The sequence below is a fragment of the Calonectris borealis genome, chromosome 1 (genome assembly GCF_964195595.1).
Source record: "Calonectris borealis chromosome 1, bCalBor7.hap1.2, whole genome shotgun sequence".
NCBI classification, from domain to species: domain Eukaryota; kingdom Metazoa; phylum Chordata; class Aves; order Procellariiformes; family Procellariidae; genus Calonectris; species Calonectris borealis.
This window is the reverse complement of record NC_134312.1, coordinates 71,008,215-71,031,948: the sequence shown is the minus strand read 5'-3', so window position 1 is coordinate 71,031,948 and position 23,734 is coordinate 71,008,215. Positions and strand designations below refer to the sequence as shown.

General features: G+C 38.6%; 1 protein-coding gene across 1 annotated transcript in view; it reads left to right on the top strand.

The window, feature by feature from the left end:
• Positions 1-23,734, top strand: part of EPS8 (EGFR pathway substrate 8, signaling adaptor) — a 139,730-nt gene that overhangs the window by 111,897 nt on the left and 4,099 nt on the right. Inside the window, exons 15-21 of the mRNA XM_075159999.1 lie at positions 386-569; positions 4,503-4,636; positions 8,359-8,470; positions 9,396-9,539; positions 17,218-17,455; positions 21,005-21,185; positions 21,632-21,761. Of these exons, the coding sequence (XP_075016100.1) occupies positions 386-569; positions 4,503-4,636; positions 8,359-8,470; positions 9,396-9,539; positions 17,218-17,455; positions 21,005-21,185; positions 21,632-21,761 (1,123 nt within the window). The remainder of the gene's footprint in view (positions 1-385; positions 570-4,502; positions 4,637-8,358; positions 8,471-9,395; positions 9,540-17,217; positions 17,456-21,004; positions 21,186-21,631; positions 21,762-23,734) is intronic.

Genomic DNA, 23,734 nt, shown 5'->3' with positions numbered 1-23,734 from the left:
TGTTTCTTTGAATTCTTTTTTCTGGTGCTTTAACGCAAATAGAGCATTGCAATATTTTTCCCCATCTAACAGTTAAAATGAATCCTAGATTTGTTTGTGAATGATTCTTCTGTTACTCATCCTTTGCTACAAGACAGAAATTTGTTGTGTTTTACCACTGACAAGTCCTTACAGCAGGAGCAGTTTCTTTCTGCAGGGAGCATAGTTGTGGTCAATAAATGTCTTCTGCTGATTTTCTGTGTTCTAGCACAATTCTTCCTGTACTGTAATCCCAGCCTCTCCTCTATACTAATAAAAATTCTAAAGCCTTTCAATTTTTAGGAAACCTATTAAACCAATATTTGTATGGCCCTTGATACAGATCTCTAATTTACTTTTCATACAGAGCGGATTGGCCCAAAGACCATTTTATTCCACCTTATGTCCCCCGTTTCCGAAATGGTTGGGAGCCTCCTTTGTTGAACTTCATGGGAGCTCCAAAGGAGCAAGAACTCAATCATTTGGCTGAGTCCGTGGCAAACGTTGCAGAGCAACAGCGGAAGCAAGAAATGAAAAGACTGTCAACTGAGGTAGGTTACCTGCGACAGCGTTTTGTAAATTAGCTGAAGGCAACACCAACTGCTTCTTTCATAAAGTAGCTGTGGAGTAACTGTGCTCTGACGTCTTCTACATCAGTGCAAACTCATTATACTTATATTAAAGTTGTACAAAACCAAATACTTGTTCAGCCACCAAAAATGTGATTAGGAAAAACATAAGGCTTTTGCCTACTGCTCTCCTTGAACTTGGTGCACTTTCCTGCCTCAGCTGGGAGGACAATCCAAGCCCCTACGGTTTAGTTTGATTCTTGTCCTGTGCTTTCAGATCCCATTGACTTTGATCGTATATACTTCAGTTAGAATTTGAACCAAAGTATTCTCAAATGTGCATCCATGCACAGGCACACAGACAAAAAGAAAAAAACACCACTTTTTAGGGAATTTTGGATTTACGCTGCTTCTTCACAAATGTGGAATTTTATATTCCTTTCATTAATTTCTTGATACTTTCACTGTATTGCAAGAAAGTATTTTGCAGGTGCTATCAGAGTAATGCCATGTCAGGTAATTTAGGCCTACTTCTGAAAAACAGCTGCCAATTAGAAGAATTATTGCACAGGAACATTTTCCCATCCTTTTCTCCCAATAAATGTGATTAATTTAGCAAAAAATAGGTTATTCTGTTTAGAGAATGGAAACATGCACCGCTATCTAAAGCCTTCAGAGAAACCAGACTGCGTTTTCTGACTAACTTTGAGAAACAAAGGGGCTGACTCTAAAGATTCTACCCCCTACTCTTTTTCAGTAGAGTTGGCCAGAAAATACTTTGGTTTATGTGAGAATTTTAAGATTAAAAGTGGATTTTGTTGCTTATTAATTCAGAAAAAAAAGCTGTTGCCTTTTTAAACATATAAAAGTTTTAGTTTTGGAAGCTTTTTGTTGTTGGGAGGACATAAGCTTAATTTAAAATTTTAATTTATTTTTCTATGCTAGCCTTAGTTTCAATCAAGTGTTAGCTAGTCCAAGATGCCCTGTTTGCAGCTGTGACGTGGAAGTACACCTAAGAATTTTCTAGGTTCAGTCCATAGTCTTTCCTATTTTCCTCGAGCAATCTACATCAGTACTATATTTGGAGTACATCTTAACATGATGATACTGGATTTTATCTTAATTTTATAATATATATATGTCTTTTTATCTGTTAGTGAAAAAATGCACATATGGAAAAAGATTCAAGGGAAGGATTATTGGCTGTTGTGAGATGGTGTTCTCTTGCAGAGCAATTCTCATACTGGAGACAACAAAGCTTCCCCAGCAAAAGTTTATCAAAACTGTTCATGGAAAGGTTGTCACAATAAAACCTTGTTTTCATGAAAATCTCCATTCGTCCAAAAAAAAAAAAAAAGTCTACTCAGCTATAGAGACAAACAAATTGGGTAAAAAGGCTGCCGAACAAAGGAGGATAACATATTTGTACATATTTGATTACTTAAGACGCTGTTTGGCTTTATGTCTAACAAGATATACAAGAATAAATGTACCAAAAACTAAGTTATTGCCAGTGATTAGTTCTGAGCAAAAAAATGTTTAGTAAAGTTAATGGGCACAATAATGTGAAATGTAGCTGTTGCCACTGCTGTCGCCCCCTTCCCTAGTCAGCTCCCAAAAAAGTCTCATCAAACATTGTCTCAGTGTTTCACTGCTGTTCTACATTTCCATGCAGGTTTTTTTTTTACGTTATGCTCCTTCTAAATTAAAAAAAAACCCAACCAAAAAAAAACCCCAAAAAAGCAAAATAGTATTGAAAAAAGAAGAACAATTAATTTTTCTGTTCTGATGATTGTAAGAATTTAATTTTTTATTTATATATATATAATAAGTTAAAACAATTTTTTTGGGGGGGAGGGAATATATTGAGGGATTTTGGTTGTTTGTATTTCAGGGAATTCATTTCATTCTTTTTGGTGTCAGTAACGTTGATTGGATTGGTAGCTCTTTGTGCCAGCTTAGCCTCTTCGTCTTAATCATCAAAAGACCAAAAAAAGTAAAATAAATCCCAGTTCACTGAAGGCGGTTACGTGCCTGGCACCTGGGATGTCAGGACTTGGTTTCGTGACTTCGCTGATTCCCACGTGGTCTTGAGCAAGTGGTTTAACCTCGGTACCTTGGCTCCCCGCACCAGTGCCTCCTCAGCACATCCCTAGGGGGAAAAGCACTGAGGTGCTTAATAGCTGTGAAATGCTGTAGGTGCTCCCCAGGAAAAAGCTGCATGAGTGCAAAATGCTATTTGTCTGCAGCAAAAGGACTGCCCTGAAGTTGATGATACCGGAATAATTATTCTTCCGTAAGTCTGCCAAACAGCTTGTTTAACAAAGGGTCCTGGAAGAATAAGATGAGAATTTAAGTGTTCATCTCTTGTTGCTAACTGGCCTCGTGTCTCGGTGTGACATTGCTCTCCCGAGGACCGAGGCTGTGTGTCGAGAGCTGTGCCGCGCTGGGAGCGGAGAGAGGGTGCGTGCGGCTGCCCTCCCTGCTGGGCAGGGACTGCTCTGGCATCTGGCAAAGTGCATTGGAGGTTCCTGCTCACGAGAACCCTTTTTTTCTTTCCATTCCTGAATCTTAAGAGGTAGCTACAGACAGAGCTCCCACCGGAGGGGTTTCAAGGTGGACTCAGTTCAGCGATGAGGACTTCAAATGGCAGTGAAACCATGGGGAACTGGTGATAGAGAGTCCAGTGAGGCTAAGGCGATGCAAGTAATTTGTGTGTGAAGTAAAATGAGTTCCTGCTTCCTGGGTGGCTTTTGATGTAAGGTATAAGCTAGGTGACACTTGAGATTTTTTTCGAAGAGGTCTTAATCATAGATAGATTAATAATATAGTTTTAAAGGATATTCTATGTGTATGGGGGTTTTTGTGTGGTTTTAGTTTATTTTAATAAACCCTCAGCCCTGTAGACAAGTGTCTCTGGGGGCCAGGTCACATACTTGGAGGTAGAAATTAGGTGAGCGGCTTTTCTGTAGCCACACAGACAGAAAAAAAAAAAATGCAAAAAAAACGAAACCACCAAAAAAACCAACAAACCAGGCTTAGAGACTTGCCAATTTCTGGTGCATCTCAGCTGTTCTAACTTGTGCAACTGGATGGTGATACAAGGAAAAGATCTAGAATGAGCAATTTCAATATCATAATCTCCAGAAATGAATTGCTTAGCTTGTTTTTGTTTTGGGGAATGGTGGTTAAAATAATTCTTACTTAGAAGCAGAGTATCATTGCTGGATTTAAGGTGGGTTTTTTTAAAGGACTGCTGTTTAAAAAGAATTTCCTAAAGCCTTGAATATTCTTATATATGTGCTTGTGATAAACTGTGATTATTTTCCTTAATTAAAATCCTTAATTATACCAACTATCACATTCCTTTTTGCATTTCTTCCTTGACTATAGTCATGTTCAGTGCGAGGGTGACATAAACGAGCCACTTGATACTATGACACTGCAACAGAGTGATAATTTTACTTGGGAGGTTTTATTTCGTATACAGACTTACTGTTAGCTAGCTAGAGGTTTCTGGCTTTAAGTGTACATCTAGAACAAAAGCTCAAAGCAGTTTCTCAGTGCAGTTTATTTTAAAGCCATTCAGCCATTGTTTATAAGTTGTGTTGCTGTAGTGATATCTGAGAGATGACATGGACCTTGCCCCAGAGAACTGTTTTTCTAAAGAATATCCACTGCAATATTAATGCAGTGGGTTGACTTAGGATAGAAATTCTTTTATTCTTATCCTTTTGATCTCCCTGTTTATGTATTTGAAATGCAGAAGTTATTAACTTTTCATAGCAGAACCCTGAGCACCTGAGGACGGGTGAATGCTGACAGGGACCCTAGGGGTGCTGGATTAAGTGAACTAGGCGGTGCTGCTGATGACGCTAATCCACTTTGTGGCTTTGTTTCTTTTTTGTCTTCCAGCCTCCCAGTGTTCCCGACTACCCTCCGTCCGATGGGTATGCATTCAGTAACACAGTTTACAAAAGAGGGCCTCTGCTGGACCAGGGGGCGGCTGTTGCTGCCTTTAAGCAAACTGTTAGCCGACATGTAGATAGGTAACACTGAATCAACGGCGTACGTGGTGCTGTGGATAACTGTCCCGACTTATTGCTATTGGGGTGGCGGTGTCTGTAATTACCTCTGGTTGTGTCTGGAGCAGATCATTATTTCTATGAGGAAGCGATTCTGGTTAGCAGTGGGTATTCTGCTTTTGCTTCTCTAAGGCACATCATTAAGACTCTTTCAGTATATTTTTTTATGAATCTACTGTGTTTGTGCATGCTGTTAAATTGATGCTTTTGTCAAAAATGATATAGTGGAATTCCAACCTGATTGAGAACACAGAATCTTCCTGTTTGGGTTCAGATTTTATTTCTGCTTTGTTTCATATTTTTAAACACACTCTTTGCTCTTTTCAGAACTACAAAGAATGACAAGTCTGCTCTGAGATTCATCTGTCCTTGTTTTGAATGATTGTTTGATTTGTTTAACTGCTCACTTAGTGCTCCGTAGTCTCCTGGTTTTTGTTTTCTGGGCTGGTCCATAAATATCCACTTTCAGAATAGTAACTCCTCATTTCTTCCATTCTCTTTCAAATGTTACAAAAAATGCTCTGAAACGTTTGCATAGCAACCAGTTTCTTTTTGCACATCCTCTTTCATCCCCTTCATTTTAGCTTAAATCCGAATAGCTTGACAAGATCAAATGCAGTGATCCTTGGAGTCTCGGCCTTGTCTGTGGGGAGGATTTATACCAGTACAAATTGTAGAAGTAAATTGGTAAAGCGGTGCTGGAATTACCCGCCCATGCCAAACCATAGTACATATACACCATATGAAGAGTATTTTAACTTATGTGCTATGGAAGATGTTCAAGTTTTTGGGATCAGATTGCTGGTTAAAACAACATTAATATAACTCTTTTGATGAAAACCTGTGCATAACTCCTAGTTTTGAGCTATGTGCTAAAAGATCCTGTTAATCTGCATGCAAACATATTCCCACGTAGTGTGCAGAGTGAAGACTGGATTCTTTTCCTGAACTTTGGATTTATTCTTCATAACAACAACAGCAGTAGTAGTCATCTCTAATCTTTTTCTCAAACTTGATTACTTTCTGGGTTCTTGTCTCGGGACCAGTCAGCTTGAAATCTACAGATCATCCTGTACTCTAAATTCCTTTCTCTCTTATCTGTAATGTGGTAAGACCTGTTTTGTCCTTTCAGAGTAAGAGTATTCCATGCAAATGTTGTTGACTCCATTTCAGGTTTAGAGAATGGGGCTTACTGCACTGAACTATTGATGATATCAGTGTATCTGGCTGCAACTGAAAGAGTCATCCAAGCCTCCTTTGTGGCGGGTAAAGAGAAATGGGTGTTTCTAAGAAGCAGTTCATGTAAGGTGAAATTAGTCTTTTGAAAGATATGAAATGAGACATGATGTCGTGGTGCCCGTTTCTCACCACTGATTGCAGGAGGGAGTCTAGATGGCTGGTACTGATGCAAACATCCACAGTGTGCCTCTATCTTCCAGTCTGTTCAACACAACACAAACTTCCATTTGTTAATTGGCTCTTGAGACATATAATACGTGCATGGTAGGAGCTCATTATTGGGGGAAAGCCGTTAATATGTATTACCCTAAGTAACTTCCATTTAAAGATAAATTTTAAAGCATCTCTGAAGAAGCAGGTGGAGGAGCAGGTTTGGGGGAGGGAGTAAGAAATTCAAGCTGACCCTTTCAGCCATCATTTGCTGGTCCTTGTTCAAAGCTGGCATTCCTAATGAGCAGTCCTAAAGCAGTGACTGAGCCACCCGCTACCTTCTGAGGGACAGGTAGATTACACCATGTCCAGGGAAATTTTAATCACAGGGAACTTCAGTGAGCCTTATTCCAACATGCCAGGACCTCCAGTTAGGTGTGCTTTCCTTGGGTGACTTAAACTGTCAGGATCTTAAACTTTCAGTGTGTTACTCGCTATATCGGGGACTCTCTCTGATGCTGAAAGAGTACTGAATAGTTTTTCAGCACATTGTATGGTGTTTCAAAGCAGTATGCTGTGTAGTTTGCTTTTGTGCTGTCTTTTGTGAAATAGCACCCTGGGAGTCTGTGCGATCCGCTAGGCTCTCGTGCACAGGAGAGCAGAGGACTGCAGTTACAGGGTATCCGACAGGCAATAAGAAAACACAATGGAGGATGGATGGAGGGAAGGGCTGAGAATATTTGTGCCCCAAGTAAACTCTTTGGCTCGTTAAACTGGGCTTGAGGAACTATGGTTTCTTGAGAAGCGTACAGCCAATGCCTGGCCCATGCCCTGGGGATGTTGCTGTTGATTGCAACAGAGTGGAGTAAAACTGAAATGTACACATTTTTTTTAAATTCTTCTGGTTTTTGATGGGGTTGGGATAGTTAGGTGTGGACAAGGTAGGAAGACACAGTTAGTGAAATGAATTCGTAAAGGCAGCCTAAAAGTAAAAGTACCTTCAGAAGGACCTTAGCCATATCCCTGAAATAGTAAGAAAGAAGCTCAAAATTATATAAATTTTGACTTGGTGACGGAAAAAATTGGCATTACTCACACATCTTCCAACCTCATAACAGCTATTCTTCAGGCTAGGGTTCATCCCATGTTTTTGACTCTCTCCTTAAATTCTTGTAGTGTTTTGTCTTCCTTTCAAAATAATCTTTCAATCTAAATATGACTCTTCCTTTGTTCTGCTCTTCAAGTCAAGTGAGACAGTTCTCCACAGCCATGCAATAGCTAGGTAACAACTGGATTGCTCAGGCACACCTGGGACCCATGGTTACACAGCACCAACATCAGCAACCATCTGCATTTGTATCCCTCTGCTGTGATGTTGTATGAAGCATTTCAAGCCATTGATTGTTTCATGTTTTTATTATCCCTTTTTTTCTTTTTTTTTTTTTTGACTTTTCTACCTGGTATGGATTTGGATTGTTGGGTATAATTTGCAATAAATGAATGATGTTACTGTTTCTTTTGGAGCTATTTTGAGGGCACAGGGGGGCTTCTCACCTTGAAGAGGTACTATGTCAAAGAAACTAGTAGCTTGTTACTACAGGCAATCTGAACGTGTCTTTCCTCAAGGAAACAGAAAGACGCAGAGTTATACTGTGGTATGCCTTGTTCTACAATGAACCCTGTCTCCAACTGCCAAGAAGTTATTTTACATTTTTAATTGATACAGTAACTTGAGGTTGTTAGTGGTATCTTATGGTCAAGATCTTATGGACCTACAGTAGGCGAGCATTTTTTAAATAGAGTTTAATTCCATTGGTGTTGATGGCAAAAATTAATTCATTTATTATTTGTTTGAAACTTAATTTATGATCAACACTAGAAATAATTTCATACAAACACAAGATATCAGGTATATACTAAGTGTAGTCATTTGTTTATATAGCAAATGATCATTTAACCTACAGTAGGAAAACAGACTAAATATGGTGTACATGTTTATCTTAATACAATGGCACCTGCTAATCGTAGTTGTTATCATACATCTTGCAAGCAGTGGGCTGATAAAGATTACCAGTTCTTGAGGTCTATGTAGCTCAACCGCTTCTTTCTTTTGTTTCTTTTTTTTTTTTTTTTGAACTTAAATCAGTGTTTTATGAATAGGCAGTTCTACAGCAACATCATGTTATGATGGGTTTTTTTGCTTAAATGTTTTGCAGGTTGTTGGAAGAGGGCATTTAGTCTGTGTTTTTATTTGCTGGAATGTCTCACTGAGCAGTAGTCTGATATTTGCTTTGCAGAAACTATGAAGCACACAGTAAAGCACAGACCAAGAAATATGCCAAATGCAAGTATGAATTTATGGCAAGAAACAACAGTGAGCTTTCTGTCATGAAAGAAGAGATCATAGAGGTAATTTTTTTGCAAAGAGAAAACAGGAATCTCTGGTACTACTCAAAGCTGAGGGTACCTTTCCTGTGGGCATTATGGCTGGCCTTAATGATTACTTCAATGTGTTTCATTTATCTCCCCTAAGATGGAAAGTTCAATTAATTTGTTTTGTATCGTAGACATGATAAACAGAGATTCTGTGCTGATTTATGAATTGATGCTGTAGAGACCCGTGTTAGAAATATATTTGTGTGTTTCTTCCATCTTCTCTAGTGTTGCTTTTAAAGGCCTCATTTAGTAGTATTTAAATAACTGGCTCTGGCAAACACTGTCTGTGTATGCACAGGGCATAGTGAAAGACTGTCCTTTACTGGAAGCGTTGGTACCCTGAAAGCTAGACAAATTTGGAAGGGAGGGAGCAACAAAGAGAAAAAATCTTGTATATAAGATTGCACAGCAGGTGGTCAGATTTCAGACTTTTCCTGGCCATCCTGCTCCAGTTCCCTGTTTACTCAGAGGTGCGCTCTCTCCAAATTTATACTCTCCTAGAACGACATGCTTTTCCTTGGGTTATTAGTAGTTACTTATTCCTTTTGTCAACAGCATATAGGGTTTAGCAATGTCAGCCTCTCTGTGCAAGTATTTGATTGTCAGTCCACTGTGTTGTCCAGCATATGTCTGAATTTACAGAGGTTCATTACGCACTTTTCTTCCATATCCTTTCTTGAGAGCCATGTTTTGAAAAGTTGCAGTACTATCATATAGGATTAGTGATGCTGATAATCAAGGAAGCCTACAGGGGTTTCTTAGGGACATCCGTGTAAGGTCTGTTGGCAATCCCAGAAGCTGGCAAGGTTATGGGTTTGTTCTTAAATGATGCACAGTCTAAGTACTGGCAGGAGGAAAGTCGGAAAAAATATGTAATTAAATTGCCATGTTATTTCAGATTCTGGATGACAGAAAGCAGTGGTGGAAGGTTCAGAATAAAAGTGGCAGCACAGGCTTTGTGCCAAACAACATTTTGGACCCTCTGAGGAATCAGGAAGGTGGTCTAGGATGGTCAGAGCCTGCGTATACCCGCACCATCCAGGTACTGTCCGCTCCCTGGGAGCGAAACTTTCTTTTGAAGTGTGCGTGTGTGTGTGTAGAGGAGGAAGAGATTCACAGGAAAGCTAAAATATCTGCATGTTCCTCTGATATGTCAAAAGATTTGTATTTCTTTTACAGACTGAGACTGACTTCTGTATTGCATAGCGTCTAACATGAGTATAAAGTTGATAAAGATACAGCAAAATCTTTAAGGTTTTTTTTTTCTGCTTATTTGCTTAGAGATGGTAATTTCGATCCTAATGGATGTGTATGTGTTTATTTTGATTGCAAATATCCTTTGTGGATTGGTAGCTGTTGATGCCAAAGAAGGAGTTTGAATTATTTAAGGTAGGGTCATCTTTGTTTCTCCTAGGAGAGTGAACGCTAGCTTTTCTTTTTATTTTCTGTCTTTGTGTGTCTCTATCGTAGTCTTGAATTTATTTAATTATGTGATTTTGGAGTCATTAAAAAATAGGCGTCTTTGCTTTTGAATTCACAAAGCAGGTATTTTTCAATTACTATGCCTGTGCATCAATAGCATTCTATTCTCCTGACCTAATTTTGGTTTTACTTCTTCCATGTTGTGGTGTGGAATTAAGATCTTTTTTTGTTAGCATTTCTTTTATATGTTGAACAGAATTAGAGGGTAAAATATTAAAAAAAAACCCCAAACCTTACATCAGTGCAATTGTCCACCTGAGTAAGGGTATACAGGATAAAGCTGTAATGTGTATTTTTAGCCAACACTTAAGTGGGCCGGAGGCTCATGAAGTAAGAGGTTATATTTTCTAAGACACATTTCTTCCCTTTTATATCTAATGACTTTGAAAGGTTAGACAAACAAGTTTGGATTAAGCAGAAATTTCAGACTGCCTCTGAATCAGACTTTCAGTCCAAATGCAAACCAAACTTCTAGCTTGAAGTTAAATTTAATTTAATTTAATCTAATATTCATTCCTTGTGCCTACACACTCTGGCTGGTGACTGCAAACTGAAAAATGCCGTAATGTCACTGTTGACTGTCTCTGCTGCAGACTCATCTAAAAGTCCCAGTCAAAGGTGTCGCTGTGCCGGATTCTGCGTGCACAGCTATCATGAACGCTGCCGCTTTTGCAGTATTTCCAGTCTTTCCATGGATATGGAAAGTCTCTTGAGAAATGGGTGCTATGCTATTTGTGGCACAATAATGCAGTAGACTTGTCTTGAATCAGACCATTTCTGAGTTGTCGCCAATAACGTATGAACTCATTCTAAATTGATTATGGTTTTTGCCTGTGTGTGAAATGAAGCATGTATCTAGAGTGCTTTTCAAATCCTGATTTAAAGATCTGACTTTTTTTCTTCGAGTGCATGTCATTTTGTGTATTTGGAATTTGCCAAGAAATCCTGAGCAGACTGAGCACAGCTTTGAGTAGAGATTCTTACACTATTCTCTGTAATGCACTGCAGGTTTTGAAGTTTTCTGTTTTAAATAATGACATGACATGGGAAATAATAAAATAATCATTTTCACAAAGCATTCTCCATGGACCTATGAAAATTAGGGTCAGAGAACAACATTTAAGATAGTTTTTTGGTTTTTTTCCCTCTGGCAGGTTGTTCCCTACAGTCCATGGTTTGTTTTGGTTTTAGCTTTATTATATTCAAACATGAGTTTGAAATACTGTGAAATTATTTAGGAATATAATGAATTACACAGGATGAAGGGAGTCTTTACCAAGATGTGTTAGTAATGTTGTTCTTAACTTTTTGGTGATTATTATAATTTTAGCAGTCTTAAGCATGCTCATTTGTCTCTTTCCCTGTGATAGATAGATGGTTCATTGGGGATGTTTGCATAACCCTATTTATTTTCATAACAGCCCTATGAGACATTGCTGCTATTTCAGAGAGAAATGAGGCATTGAAGGGATGACTGCTTTGCCCAAGGTCAAACAGGAGAACTTGTGGGTAGAGCAGGAAATTGAAGCGGTTCCTATCATTGCCTTTGCCAGACCCTGAACACGAGCAGGCTCAGTGCTTGGTGCTGCACAGCTTTTGCCGGTCTCCTAAGTCGTCTTTGGTTTTCAAAAGACTGCTTTCAAAGTAGTCCGTCTGCTGCAGTGAGCACCCTGGCCTGCTTCGTGCCGCAGATAAGTATTACGTACAAGGTTAGCGTGTTTCTTCACAGACTAATGGCCTTTAAAGCACAGCTGACCAAAGGATGTTTCTAGATTATTAGGAAGGATTAAAGATTCCATTGAAAGTGATAATTTTTTTCATTCAATTATTCTACAGACAGACACCCTTCCTCTGAGAGTTGGATGCCTCATTATCACAATTATTTTCAGAGCTGCAAAGTTTATTTTACTTTCGCTCTGTTCCCTCTCCTAGTGACCTCTGAGTCCACACACTAGATTAGATCCTGATTTTTCTCTCAGTCCCTTTCAGGATCCAGGTCCCAGATAGTTACTTGAAAGCACTGAATTGTCTAAGATGATACTTGCAGAAACATTGCAAGCAATATCCTAGTTATTTCATCATCTTCGTGAGTCAGAGGCGGAAACATCGTCTGTCTTCTGGTCAGTTGAATTAGTTCCAGGAAAACCGTATTTTTGCTTTTTTGGTACTTTTGTACATTTAGGAGAGCATTTTGCTGCTTGTTTATGTTTTCCACTAATGTTAATTTTTGATTATCAGAGTTTCTTGTGGTGTTGGTGGTTTAGTCTGCCTTTTTATCGTGAACCAACAGTGGTACTTCACCATCCCATTATATATGAACATAGACAGTTTCCCAAGTACTCTGATTTCTTCTTTTGTACAAGTATTGCTGGTGAACCTAAAAAATAATTAACCATAATGTTTCCTATCTACTGTGCATTTTACTAACATTTTTTTAATGCTCTTGAAAAAGAAATTTGAGGAACATAATTGGGATAGAGGTGTGTATCTTGGTGGGCATGTTAATTAATCTCATTACACCCTTTGTGAGGTGAGACAGTTATATTATCAGTGGTGTGTATGAAATCCTGAGGCACAGAGAGTAAACGTTAAGCCAAATGCAGTCCTGTAGTCTTATTTTAAAAAACCACGACTATCCACAGAAGTGTGACAGTATATATGAGAGGCATGTTTATGGTATGTAAACACCAAGACAGAAGTCTCCACCTGACTTGGGACAAGTGTCCTTTGCATTTCTCAGCGATCTACTATCAAAACCTTTCTTTCAAGTCTCATTGTTTAGCAGCTCACTTCAAATATCTCTGTGGGAAGTTGTTTCCCCTCAAGCACAGCATTTGTGCTCCAAGTTAGTGTCATATTCATCTTTTGCCAACTGGTATCCTTCCTGCAGATCATGAAGTGTTTGATAATGAAGAGATGAAGTTGCCAGGTGTTCATTTTGCAGTGGCCAAAGAGATGTCATAATTTTTGACCAAGAGCCAGTATCTCTTTTATCTCGTTTCATATCAAGTGCTCTTTAAAGTTGCCATCAGACCAAGATACTTTGATGGCTTTAAAAAAAAAAAAAAGCTGTCTCCTGTCCAATTTAACATTGATCCAATCCCAAATTATGGGATGCCACTTATTATACAAAAATGTACTGAATAGTTGTAAAAAGGGTTTGATTAATGACAGGAATTAAAAGTCCCCAGTTTGCCCATAATTTTTTTTTTTTAAAAGAAATGGGGACAAATCCTAGCTAGTACCAATTTGAATAAGTTCTGTCTAAATTTCTCCTTCTTCCATCTTAAAGAACTAATGTACTTCTTGCTCTCTGGTAAGATTCTAGCAAGGTGGGTTTGTAAATCCAATAAAAACATAAATTCCTTACACTCTGCAAAGAGCTAGTTAGGTGCCTTGTAATGGGATTTTAATAGGCAGCTAGTTGACTCTGCATAATAGCTAAGCCACCAAAGGAAACTCTGGCGAAAGACCTTGCTTGAAATTTGCTCCTCCAGTCTTGGGTACTTCATTGTCCCTTTTGGGTGAAGACAAGTAGTTAGTTCTCTCTTCTCTCTTAAAATATAGCCAAAGGAAGGAGGTACATGCCCCAAATGAGAGGTCTCCAATGTGAGTCTCAAGAAAACATCCAAACTACCACGCTGTTGACAAAACTGAGGCTGAATGCTCTGCAGCCCTCTTGGTGAACTTCTGTCACTGTGCAAACAGGAATGTGGCACTAAACTGTTCGGAGAGAGAGTAAACGGGAAGCTCCATGTCTGTGTTAACTTCATGAGAGCATTTCCCAGCACTAATGCTAGTTATGGTTGTATCCAATACCTCTTTAATGCTAAGTCTGTATTTGCCATGGTTTGAATACACATATTCCCTGTTTCTGATGCCAAAATGTATTTGAAAATATTCCCAGTTCTTTTAAAATGATAAAAAATTAGGGTTGCTACTGTTATCTTACTTACATTAAAAATAGATCAAATCATACTCAATCTTGATTTTTAACAAGACGCAACCTGTAGTGTGTTGAAAAAGAGCTTTGGAACCTCTATCTTTTTTCTTGTAGAAAAAGCTTTTCTGGCAAAAAAAAAAAAAAATTTAGTCCCAGCAAGTTTTCTGATACATCCAGATTTTTAATGAGTGTGTATCATCACCATTCCAAATAATTTAAAGGATTTGTTCCGATTTACATGAGTTGAAGATTGCAAGTTTATTCTTAAAAGAAAAAAATGCAAGGAAGAAGGAAAAAAAGAAACCAATCCGGGATTGTTCATTGTTCTGATGGCTGTCAGCAAATTAGTGGGTACATGTCTGTCAGCAGCGACCTTTACCTCATTTTCTGAGCTAAAATAAATAAGTTCCTTTTTTTGATACCTGCTGTGATTTAATTCTTAGTGTTCTACAGTTGCAAGTGTTCTCTACATTCATCTTACGATCTTTAGTCCATTTTCAGCTTTTTGGTTTTTTCTAAGTTTCTGTCTGATAGATGCTTTGAAAAGAGCTCGTTGCTTGTATGGTGTCACATAGGTATGTTTTGTAGCCAACACTCCACTCATTATTCAAAAGAAGAAAATAAGAATAACTCACTTTGTGAGTTGCTTAGTGAGTAAGAAGAGGTAATTATTAGCACTGATGTTCTTTTGTTTTAAATTGCTAATGTGTATGAAATTTCAGGAGTGATATGTGAGGCAGTTACTTTTTACCTTTCTAACAGTACTATTTGATGTGATTTACTCCATTTTCCTCACAGCAATTGCTTGGAGAGCTTTCAGAGGTAACAAAATTACTCGTCTGATATTGAACCTCAAAAATGACTCTTTTGGACTATGTAGTTACCAAATTCCATATTGCATGCTTGTTTTCTTTGTAGCGATGAATAGAAATGATGGGATGAATGTGTGGAAGTCCTTAAAAGATCTGGAGTTAAAAAAAGAAATGTTTAAAAAAAGAAATGTTAAATGTGATTCAAATGTATAATTGGCTTTTGTGCCAATTTTGTGCCAAACAAAATTTGAATTGTATTTCAATGTGGTTTCATCTTTAAATTTAGAATTTGAGTGATGCTTCCAGTTTAATTTTTATTTTCACTCCAGCAAATCATTCTGATGAGGCTTGTGATTGCAGTTCAGCATGTTTTTGAAACTACATCAGTAGCATCCATTGAGAGCTACGTGTAGTGTTTAGCTAACACTTTTTCTGGATTATGATTGTGGTGGTATGCAGTTGATGCCGTCATTTGTAATGAATCCTCTATACCATAAAAAGAGACGTGCTTTTTCCTTGCATGTTGTTTAAGAAGGTCAGGGCACACATGAGGGTACATTGTGGGGATAACAGTCTAGCAAGTGGAATCTGTGAACGAGATTAAAAAATATCTGAATATCATTAAAACATTCTAATATCTGTGAAATTTTTAAATTCATTAACAAGATTTTGGATATACCATAGTACACCTATGTATCATAAATTACGGTATACTTACTGTATACCTATAGTAGTGCACTCTCTTTCCACCAAAGGACAGGTTTCTTAAATATACATTATTCTGCTTGTTCTCTTTTATATTATGGATTTCACTTTTCTTGGCATTTGACATTTTAAAAAGTATTTATTGTCTTAACATTAAAGGACTAGAATACAGAAAAGTCAATCATATGATTATTTTTTCTTTTTTAATCTCCCCACAATGCACTGCACAGGGTGAACACAAAATAATTGAGATGAATGCCTTTGAACAACTAAATGCTAAGGAAAAAAAAGAAAAAACAAAAAGGTTTAATGGGGAATGTATTGTAAGACTGTATGTTTGCTTCAGTAGCTGACTACTACAATTTAAGTGAAAAATTATCGAAGGGAAACAAAAGACTTTTTTCCTAGGCTTACTTGACTGGCCATAGAAGCTGATGGGATAAATTTTCTGCTGGAGTAACTCAGCATAGCTTAGCTGTAATGGTCCCAGTTTACATTCACTACAAAATGCCTTGTCCATCAGTTAGACTTACCAAGTTGGGGATTCCTGTATAAGGGCAGTTGCTGACATTTAATGAAAGTTTGATTGTTGTCAGGGCAGTGATGTGCTGCTCAGATTCTAACATCTGGCTCCTACAAATATTTCCCTACTTGATCTGCCATAAACCCTTCGCCTCCAAGGAAATAGGGAAGAGTATTTCAGGAAGTAGCAATGAATCTGGGGAATGTACTCATCTATTTTCATAGCAAAGTAAGCAGACTTCTCATAACTAAGAAGTGAGGCATCCCTATTGAGCAAACAAACTTTAATATTAAATTTTCAATCTGTGTTAGTCCAAAACTGTGGAGAGGGAGCACTGTTAAAACAGTGAGATGTGGAGTTTGAACTGTTTGAAAGAAAAGGGTAGCACAGGTTGCATATGAGCTTCTGGGCTTGTCTGTCATTGGGATTGCTTTGGGAAGATACATGCCTCTTCCTGTAACTGGTGCCATTCTAAAGGCAAAGAAGGAAAAAAGAAATTATCCCCCAAAATTATTCTTGAGACACCTGCTAGTTAGTTATTAGCAGCAAGATAATTTGCATGTTGTTAGAATATTGCGTAAAGTGGGGGAAAAGAAACAACAACCCTATTCCAAGAATTGTGGAGTTTGGGGTTTGGGTTTTTTTGTTGGATTATTGCGTTGAGGTGGCATGTATTGACAACACAAATAGCTGAAAAGGCACAACTGAATGGGTAGGAGGAATACGAACCTCTTAAATGGTGTCTGCAGTTCAAGAAACAATGTGTTATCCCAACCTCAGTGATGTTTGTAAGTTAAACCATTAGTCGGGCTTAGGTGTGGCTGGGTATGTTCATTTTTCACTATTTTTTTACATGACTTCTCTAAAATATGCATTTGTACACTGATAAAGTCCAACAATTCAAAAATTTTGGAAGCTGTTAAAAAGTGCTGGGTAGTAGAAGTCTGGGATTTAAAAACACTTTCATTTATAGAACTCCTCCGTTTGAAAGAAAGAAATGTGTTTCAGATGATGCCATTGCTGTGAATTTTGTGTCTGACAGAGAAAGAAATTGATGTCAAACATTGATGCCAAATCAAGTTTTGGCAAATTTTGGAACAATATTCGGCAAGTAAGATGTTGTTGTGCATAAATGAAATCAGTTGGTGCAAAGCATACCAGCATTTTCCGCAGAAACCTGAGTTTGTCCAAGATGTCTTGTCTGATATCTTGTCCAAGTTTTGTTTTCGAACTGAGTCTCTCTGCATCTTTTCAGAAACAAAGGACGGACTATGTTGCAAAACAACCCGATCCAGTTCCTGCTACTCCTTCGCCACCTCCAACACCCGCTCCTGTCCCCGTGGCTGTCCCCCTCCCTCCTAGCACACCAGCACCTATACCGGTTCCCGTGCCCAAAGCACCAGCCACCATCAGCCGCCAAAGCAGCACATCTAGCGACAGCGGTGGTAGTCTTGCACGAGACACCCAGAGGCAAAAGCAAGTTCCTGTGGATCGTAAGTTTGTCTAAGAAGCAAGAAAAAAAGTATTTCTCCCATTCCTGTGTTTTTGCTTAATCCTTAAATTCCTTAAAACCTTGTGTTTAAGGTAAATATTTATGAAATATTTAGCTTTAACCCTATGTTTAAAATACACATTTTCTATATATGTGTGTTCTGACCCTCGCTAATCACGATGGTAAGTAGGGACAAAACGTTTCTGCACTTGTCCCAGTCCTAAATCCTCTCCTTTTATGACTGGGATCTTCAGTCAGTGGTTTTCAACGGTGTAAATGCCCATGCTGGTATTCTAGGTAATGTACGTTTTCCATGCGAACTCACTGCTGCATTACAATCTGAATTGCTTTTGAAATCAGCTAGGCTGTTTTTACACTTCTATCCATGGTCATCCATATTTCTAGGGCATTAGCACCATTCTGGAACATGTATCCAAGGCTCGCAAGAAGACTTACAGGTCTGACTAATGCATAGGAACCATGTTGTAATCGTGTTGTAGGAGACTCGTCTTATAATCAGGTGCCCTTGGCTTGGTCAAAGCAACAGCAACAGGCAGGCCACTGAGCAAACTTTCGTGTCCTTGTCTCAGGGGGACAACAGAACGTACTCCATAGCCCTTTAGCTGGGAAAAACATGGTAACCTGCATCCAGCAGTGTGTGGCAGTCACGAAAAGTTCTGATTAAGGCCACCTTGTAAATATAAAGCCTAACTGCTGCTGAGGCTTCTAATCTGTATCGACTGAAAAGCAAGTTAGTTTAGGAGAACTTACTTAGTCAATAATTTCTGTCCTAAATGCACTTCAAGCAATGTGATTGCTTGGCTTAAAAATAACTGAAACTTGTAGGCAAGCATAAGCTTTGCTATAGCTTTTAAAGTAATAGCTGTTAAAATAATGAGCTTTTTGCGGTTCAAGAACTGACAGCTTTTCCCATCCTCTGCCTTCCTGCCTTATCAGAAAATCCCACTTCCACCTGAGGTAAAAACTGGCACCAAGCGTAATCCTTTCTGCAGAAGGGCTTCTTTTCCCCCCTGTCCCCAGTGGGTGGGAAGCATGCCTGCTTGGATACCCACACTCAGTCGGTGGAGCCTGCTTTGACATTGCCTGGTGGTAGACAAGCTCTTGCCTAAGCTCTGAACTCAGGAAGGCTCTGGGACCTTTTTAATATTTTCACATAACAGACTGGCTGGCTGGAAATTACAAATGGAGAACAGCCTGGCAGGAGGAACAGTCTTCACTGCTGTTTCCCAAAGAAGCAGTAGGGCCAACTTCTGCCTTTGTCCTATTTTGGGCAGTTTGTTACTTAAATAAAAACAGAAACCCGAGCAGTTATGAAAGATGTGGAAAGTGAGCGTGAATTTCACACACACACACGCACAAAAATGATCATTTTATTTCCATGTAAGAAGGACTTTGCATGCTGTAGCAAGTGTGTTTCCTTGAATCCATGATGGCCTTCTCTATCCATGACAGATGGAAAATGTGAAGACCATCCTGGCTTCAGGTACAGGGTGTGAGGTGTGAAGGGTTGCTGTAGACTAAGTGGTTACAAGACATCTCTTGCTCTCTCAGCCTCCGCTGAGGCCCTGGGCCACACGTGAGAGCTCCTGTGCCCTCCCGGGAGCTGTCGCTCAAGCCCAGTTAATGGGCTTCAGATACCTCACAGTCCTCGCAGAATAGCTGCCTCTGCAAAGGTAACGGGCAGCCCTGCCTGTACACCTGCTACCCAAGTACCCAGCTGAACCCTGCAGAGAACGCGCGGCGTAGCACCTGCTTCACGCCGAGGGTATCTTGTTTATTTATGATAAGGCATCTAACAACAGTAAGAATCTGTTATCTAACAGCTAAATATTTATCTTTTGATATAGTCTTGGTCTAGGTAAAACGTAAGTCTTTCAAAATCTGTGTAAATAGAAGGAAGATAGCAATTTTCTCGCTCTCTTCCTGTTTGGGAAAATAGCTGGTGCGTGCTTCGATAACATTGCCTAAAGGCTTTACTTGTACATCCCATCTCAGACCTTCACATATCACTGAGCACATGTCATTTTGGCGTCTGATTCACACTCGGGGGGGGGGAGGGGGGCGGAAACCAACACAATAGGGCCTGAATGCCTCAAATATTTTGCTAGAGATATTTTGTCCACTTTCAACCTGGGGCTATTTTGTAAAAGAAAATGGCTAAACCAAGGATTTTTCTTTTTTTGTGGTGATTAAAAAAAAAAATCCTAAAAGCCTATGTAAAGCTTGTTTTTATTTGTCTAACTGGCTAGAGATGTTGATCCTTGGAGAGGTTTTGGGAGAATATAAAAGGAAAGTAGAGAAAGAAACATTTTTGCTATCTTACAGTTTTTTCATATTGAAGTTGTGTCATTTTCCTCTGTTGCTATCAGTGTAATGGAAGAAAAGGGATAGTTTTTGCCATCTGTGAGTGCATCAGAGAAGGTGCTGTAGTTACTGTTTATGTATCAAAGTGAGAAGGTTGAATAAAGATGACTAAAAATATCTTGGTAAGGAAATCCTGAGAATTTTTGAGATCATTTAAAGTTGTGTGTCAAAGGATTTTTATAGTTATTCCAGAGTTACTGCATGGAGAGTTTAACTGTGCTAAATCAGTATCTTCTCTGTGCCCAAAAAGATATTTACACCCTTTTGGCTTCTACCTATTTTTGTGAAATTATCCATAGAACTTTTTATATCCATTTTAAACAATTTTCAGTGTCATTATAATTAATTCTGTTGAAATGCATGAAAAGCATTTCAGTTTGTTGCCTGCTAATGACCAGCAACTGAACTAAATGCTTCAGACAAATGGGTTCTGTGGGATAGCAAATTTGTACCGTTTTGCTTTAAAAAAAAAAAAGTCTTGCCCAATTCCAGTGTCTCTGGTGTCTCTGGTGAGAGAAACTACTTTTTTTTTAATTCTTTTTTAATGCAAAGTGTGACATTGTTTTAGCTAACCAGTTACTCCAGGCTTGGAGTGAATTCAAATTTCTTAAAACCCCTTAAAAATGTGATTATTATAACAGCTTATTAGATGTAAGATGATATGTGTCAGCAGCAGTGAAATTTTTTTGCCTACCTTGATTTGCACTAAAAAGTTGAGCTTTCAATTAAAAAATGTTTGTGGAAAGTGCTGCCTTTCCACAGTGTAGGCAATTTTATATTCTTCCTCATCTTTTTTGTTTTCATTTTTAAAACATTGTAATTCTATTTGAAGAAATGGAGACTATGACAACTGAATAACCCTCCGTGCCCATGTTTTTCTACAGCTGTCAGACTGATCTAGGCCTCTGTGCGACATCAAGCTCATCTCCTTTCTAGGGTCTCAGTTAAATTTTGGGGAGGGGGTTGCTTTTGTTTTGCGAAGAGAGGAGTGGGAATATTGATATCTTCCCTGGTGACAAAGGAGAATAATAATGCAGTCAGATCTAGTGAATGAATCTTTAAAGAAAAAAAAAAAAGCTTAAGATTTAAAATAGAGTATAAGAAATGACCTGGCTTTGATAAAGCAGCCTTGAGAATAACTCCTGTGGGGCATCTCTCTCTCTAGGCAGGAAATCACAGATGGAGGAGGTGCAGGATGAACTTGTTCACCGGCTCACCATCGGCCGGAGCGCTGCCCAGAGGAAGTTCCATGTGCCACGACCAAACATCCCAGTAGTTAACATCACTTACGACTCTTCGCCTGAGGATGTGAAAGCGTGGTTGCAGTCCAAAGGATTCAACCCTGTGTAAGTTTGAGGGCAAATGTAAGAAAACTTCTTAAAATTATTTTCCTGCCAGTAATGAGGATATGGTCTGCCCACTTTTTAAAATCAAGAGCCTTCTGAAAATCAAGACACGTCAGCTGCATCCTTGGAAAAAAGAATTTGTTTTTACATATATATTTATGTATGTATGTGTATGTAATACATATATCAATATATATCAATGTGGTTATAGATCTGTAGAGATATAGATATATTTAGGAAAAAAAAATTTATATATTATCCTCCACCAAAAGATTCTTGTTATAACAGATACTGAATTGACTTCAAGAGTCCTGTTGCATAAAGTTTTATCTTGATTTAGTAACCCCACCTGAGACAATGTGGGATGGGATGAAGACAACCTACTTCTCTCCCTTGGCTTGTGTTATTTTGCTTATTTCGTGTTTGTTCCCTTGGTATGACCCCAGGACTGTCAACAGCCTTGGCGTGCTGACGGGTGCTCAGCTTTTCTCCCTCAATAAAGAGGAACTGAGGACTGTTTGCCCAGAAGGGTCTAGAGTCTACATCCAAATTACGGTACAGAAATCTGCCTTGGAGGTATGTATAACCCTTCTTACTAACCTGATGCTGGGTCGCCACTTTTGAACCTATAGAAGTAAATAGCTCTTCCTGTGAGGCAGCTGTTTTTTCCTCAGTTCCCATCATATTGATAACCATTATTTGTACCTGAGTTATTGGGTATCAATCCATTAAAACAGCATCCATCAAAACACCAGGTGGGATCTCTCCCCACTTCTAAAGGGGTCCACAAAGCGTTAGCAAAAGTGCGTGGTAGTACTCAAGTTTAAGACATGGTACGCTGTAATGAGGCTGCAAGAAGACAAAATGAGCCAGAAAGGGCTTTGGGGAAAACAATAGCAGAGAGTAAAATGTCCTTTTTCTTGCTTCTTGCTCTACCTGGTACTTGGACAAAAAGGTACATTTGGTGGTGATGAGTTAGTTTTGCTTTAATCTTTGTAGAGTAGATTTGATGTCTTAGGCATGAGAAAGTGGTAGAGTGATCTCACTGTTGAATCTTGAGGTCTTTCAGGTCAAACGCTGGGGCATCTGTATTGCTGGGTTCCTAAGTGGGGGAAAATACATTTGACGTTGTGCTAGAGGATTACTGAGCTGAGGATAAAAGTGTTGTATCTTTGTATTCATTGCTCTGTGGCGGTTTACTTTAATTACAGTAGTATTGTTCCTTAAACACCTTAAAAGCTTGTATAGAGAGTTGTGCTAGGGAGAATGCTTACCAATTTTAAACCAGGAGAATTGCAGGTGCATCTGCTTCTTTTTTTAAAACTTGCTGTGGCAAGTGGGGAAATGGACTTGATACTGTCTAGAGCTGAGACTAACCCAAATGAGAAGCTATATTCTTCACATCCTGTTCAAAAGAAAATCTTGAAGTAGTTTAAAATGTGTTTCTATCCCCTCATGAAGCTGGGACTGTCTTGCTTAAATGATTTTAAGCTTTAACTGCCAGGTGTATTGTTAAAGACAAGTTTATGATGATGCATATTTTACAATTTACCTGATCCGTGTAGATCAGAGAGCATTGCTTTCTAACACTGTTAAAATTGCTTTATTCCCTTCTTCAAGCCTTGTTTTCCTGTGAGGGGAAAGGAGAAATATTTCACTTTTATTCTTAGGAATATATGTCACTACAGTCCAGAGCAATCCATCATTTCCTAGTGAAGATATATGCGTATTCAACTTTTCTGGAATGTCAACAATCTTATTTCAGTTTCATAAGGCTTCTGTGTACTGAGGTGGAAGTCCCTTTGTGGTGAAAGTTGGTTTGAAAAGCAGAGGTGGATTGGATTGTAGAAGTCTGTCCTTTTTTTTCCTCTGTGCTGTTATTCTGCTTGCCTCAGTTAGATCTCGCTCTGCAGGAAACTGATCAGTAAAAACTTGTCTAATAAATGCTCTACAAGTGTTAATAAACAGGTACTGAGAGTTTAACAAGGTCATTGGATTTTATTAGTGAGAAGGTAATTGAAATATTTATTTTTACCTCAGTTATTTGAGGTTTAACTGATGAATTTCAGAATTTATGCAATTCTGCTTTAGCCTGTTGTTTGCTGAATTACCCAAAACATTAAGTCGCATCTTTCTTTCTGTCCCTATAATATTTCAAGTTGCAGGGTTTAGGAAGGCTGTCCTTGTTTAAAAGAGGCTATAGGAATGAGTATCACAGCCAAAATGTCTACATGTGACCTAGCAAAGATGAGCTTGCATGTTCCAAACAGGGCTATGTTCTTACTGCTCAAACTAGAAACGCTTCTACCAGCGGAAGCATTTAACCACACATATACTTGCACCAGTGTCAGGCCTACTTTACAACTGAATGCTTTTTATAAGCAGTTACTGGGTTATAGGTTTGACCACCGTAATTGTCCTACATGATTAATCAGTATAAATTTTCATTAAGTTCTCTGGCATCCTTTATGTAGTATTTGTGGTGTCACACTGCAGTAAATGACCTGGGTGTTAAGTACAAATAGCAATAATAGGCAGAGACAGAGCAA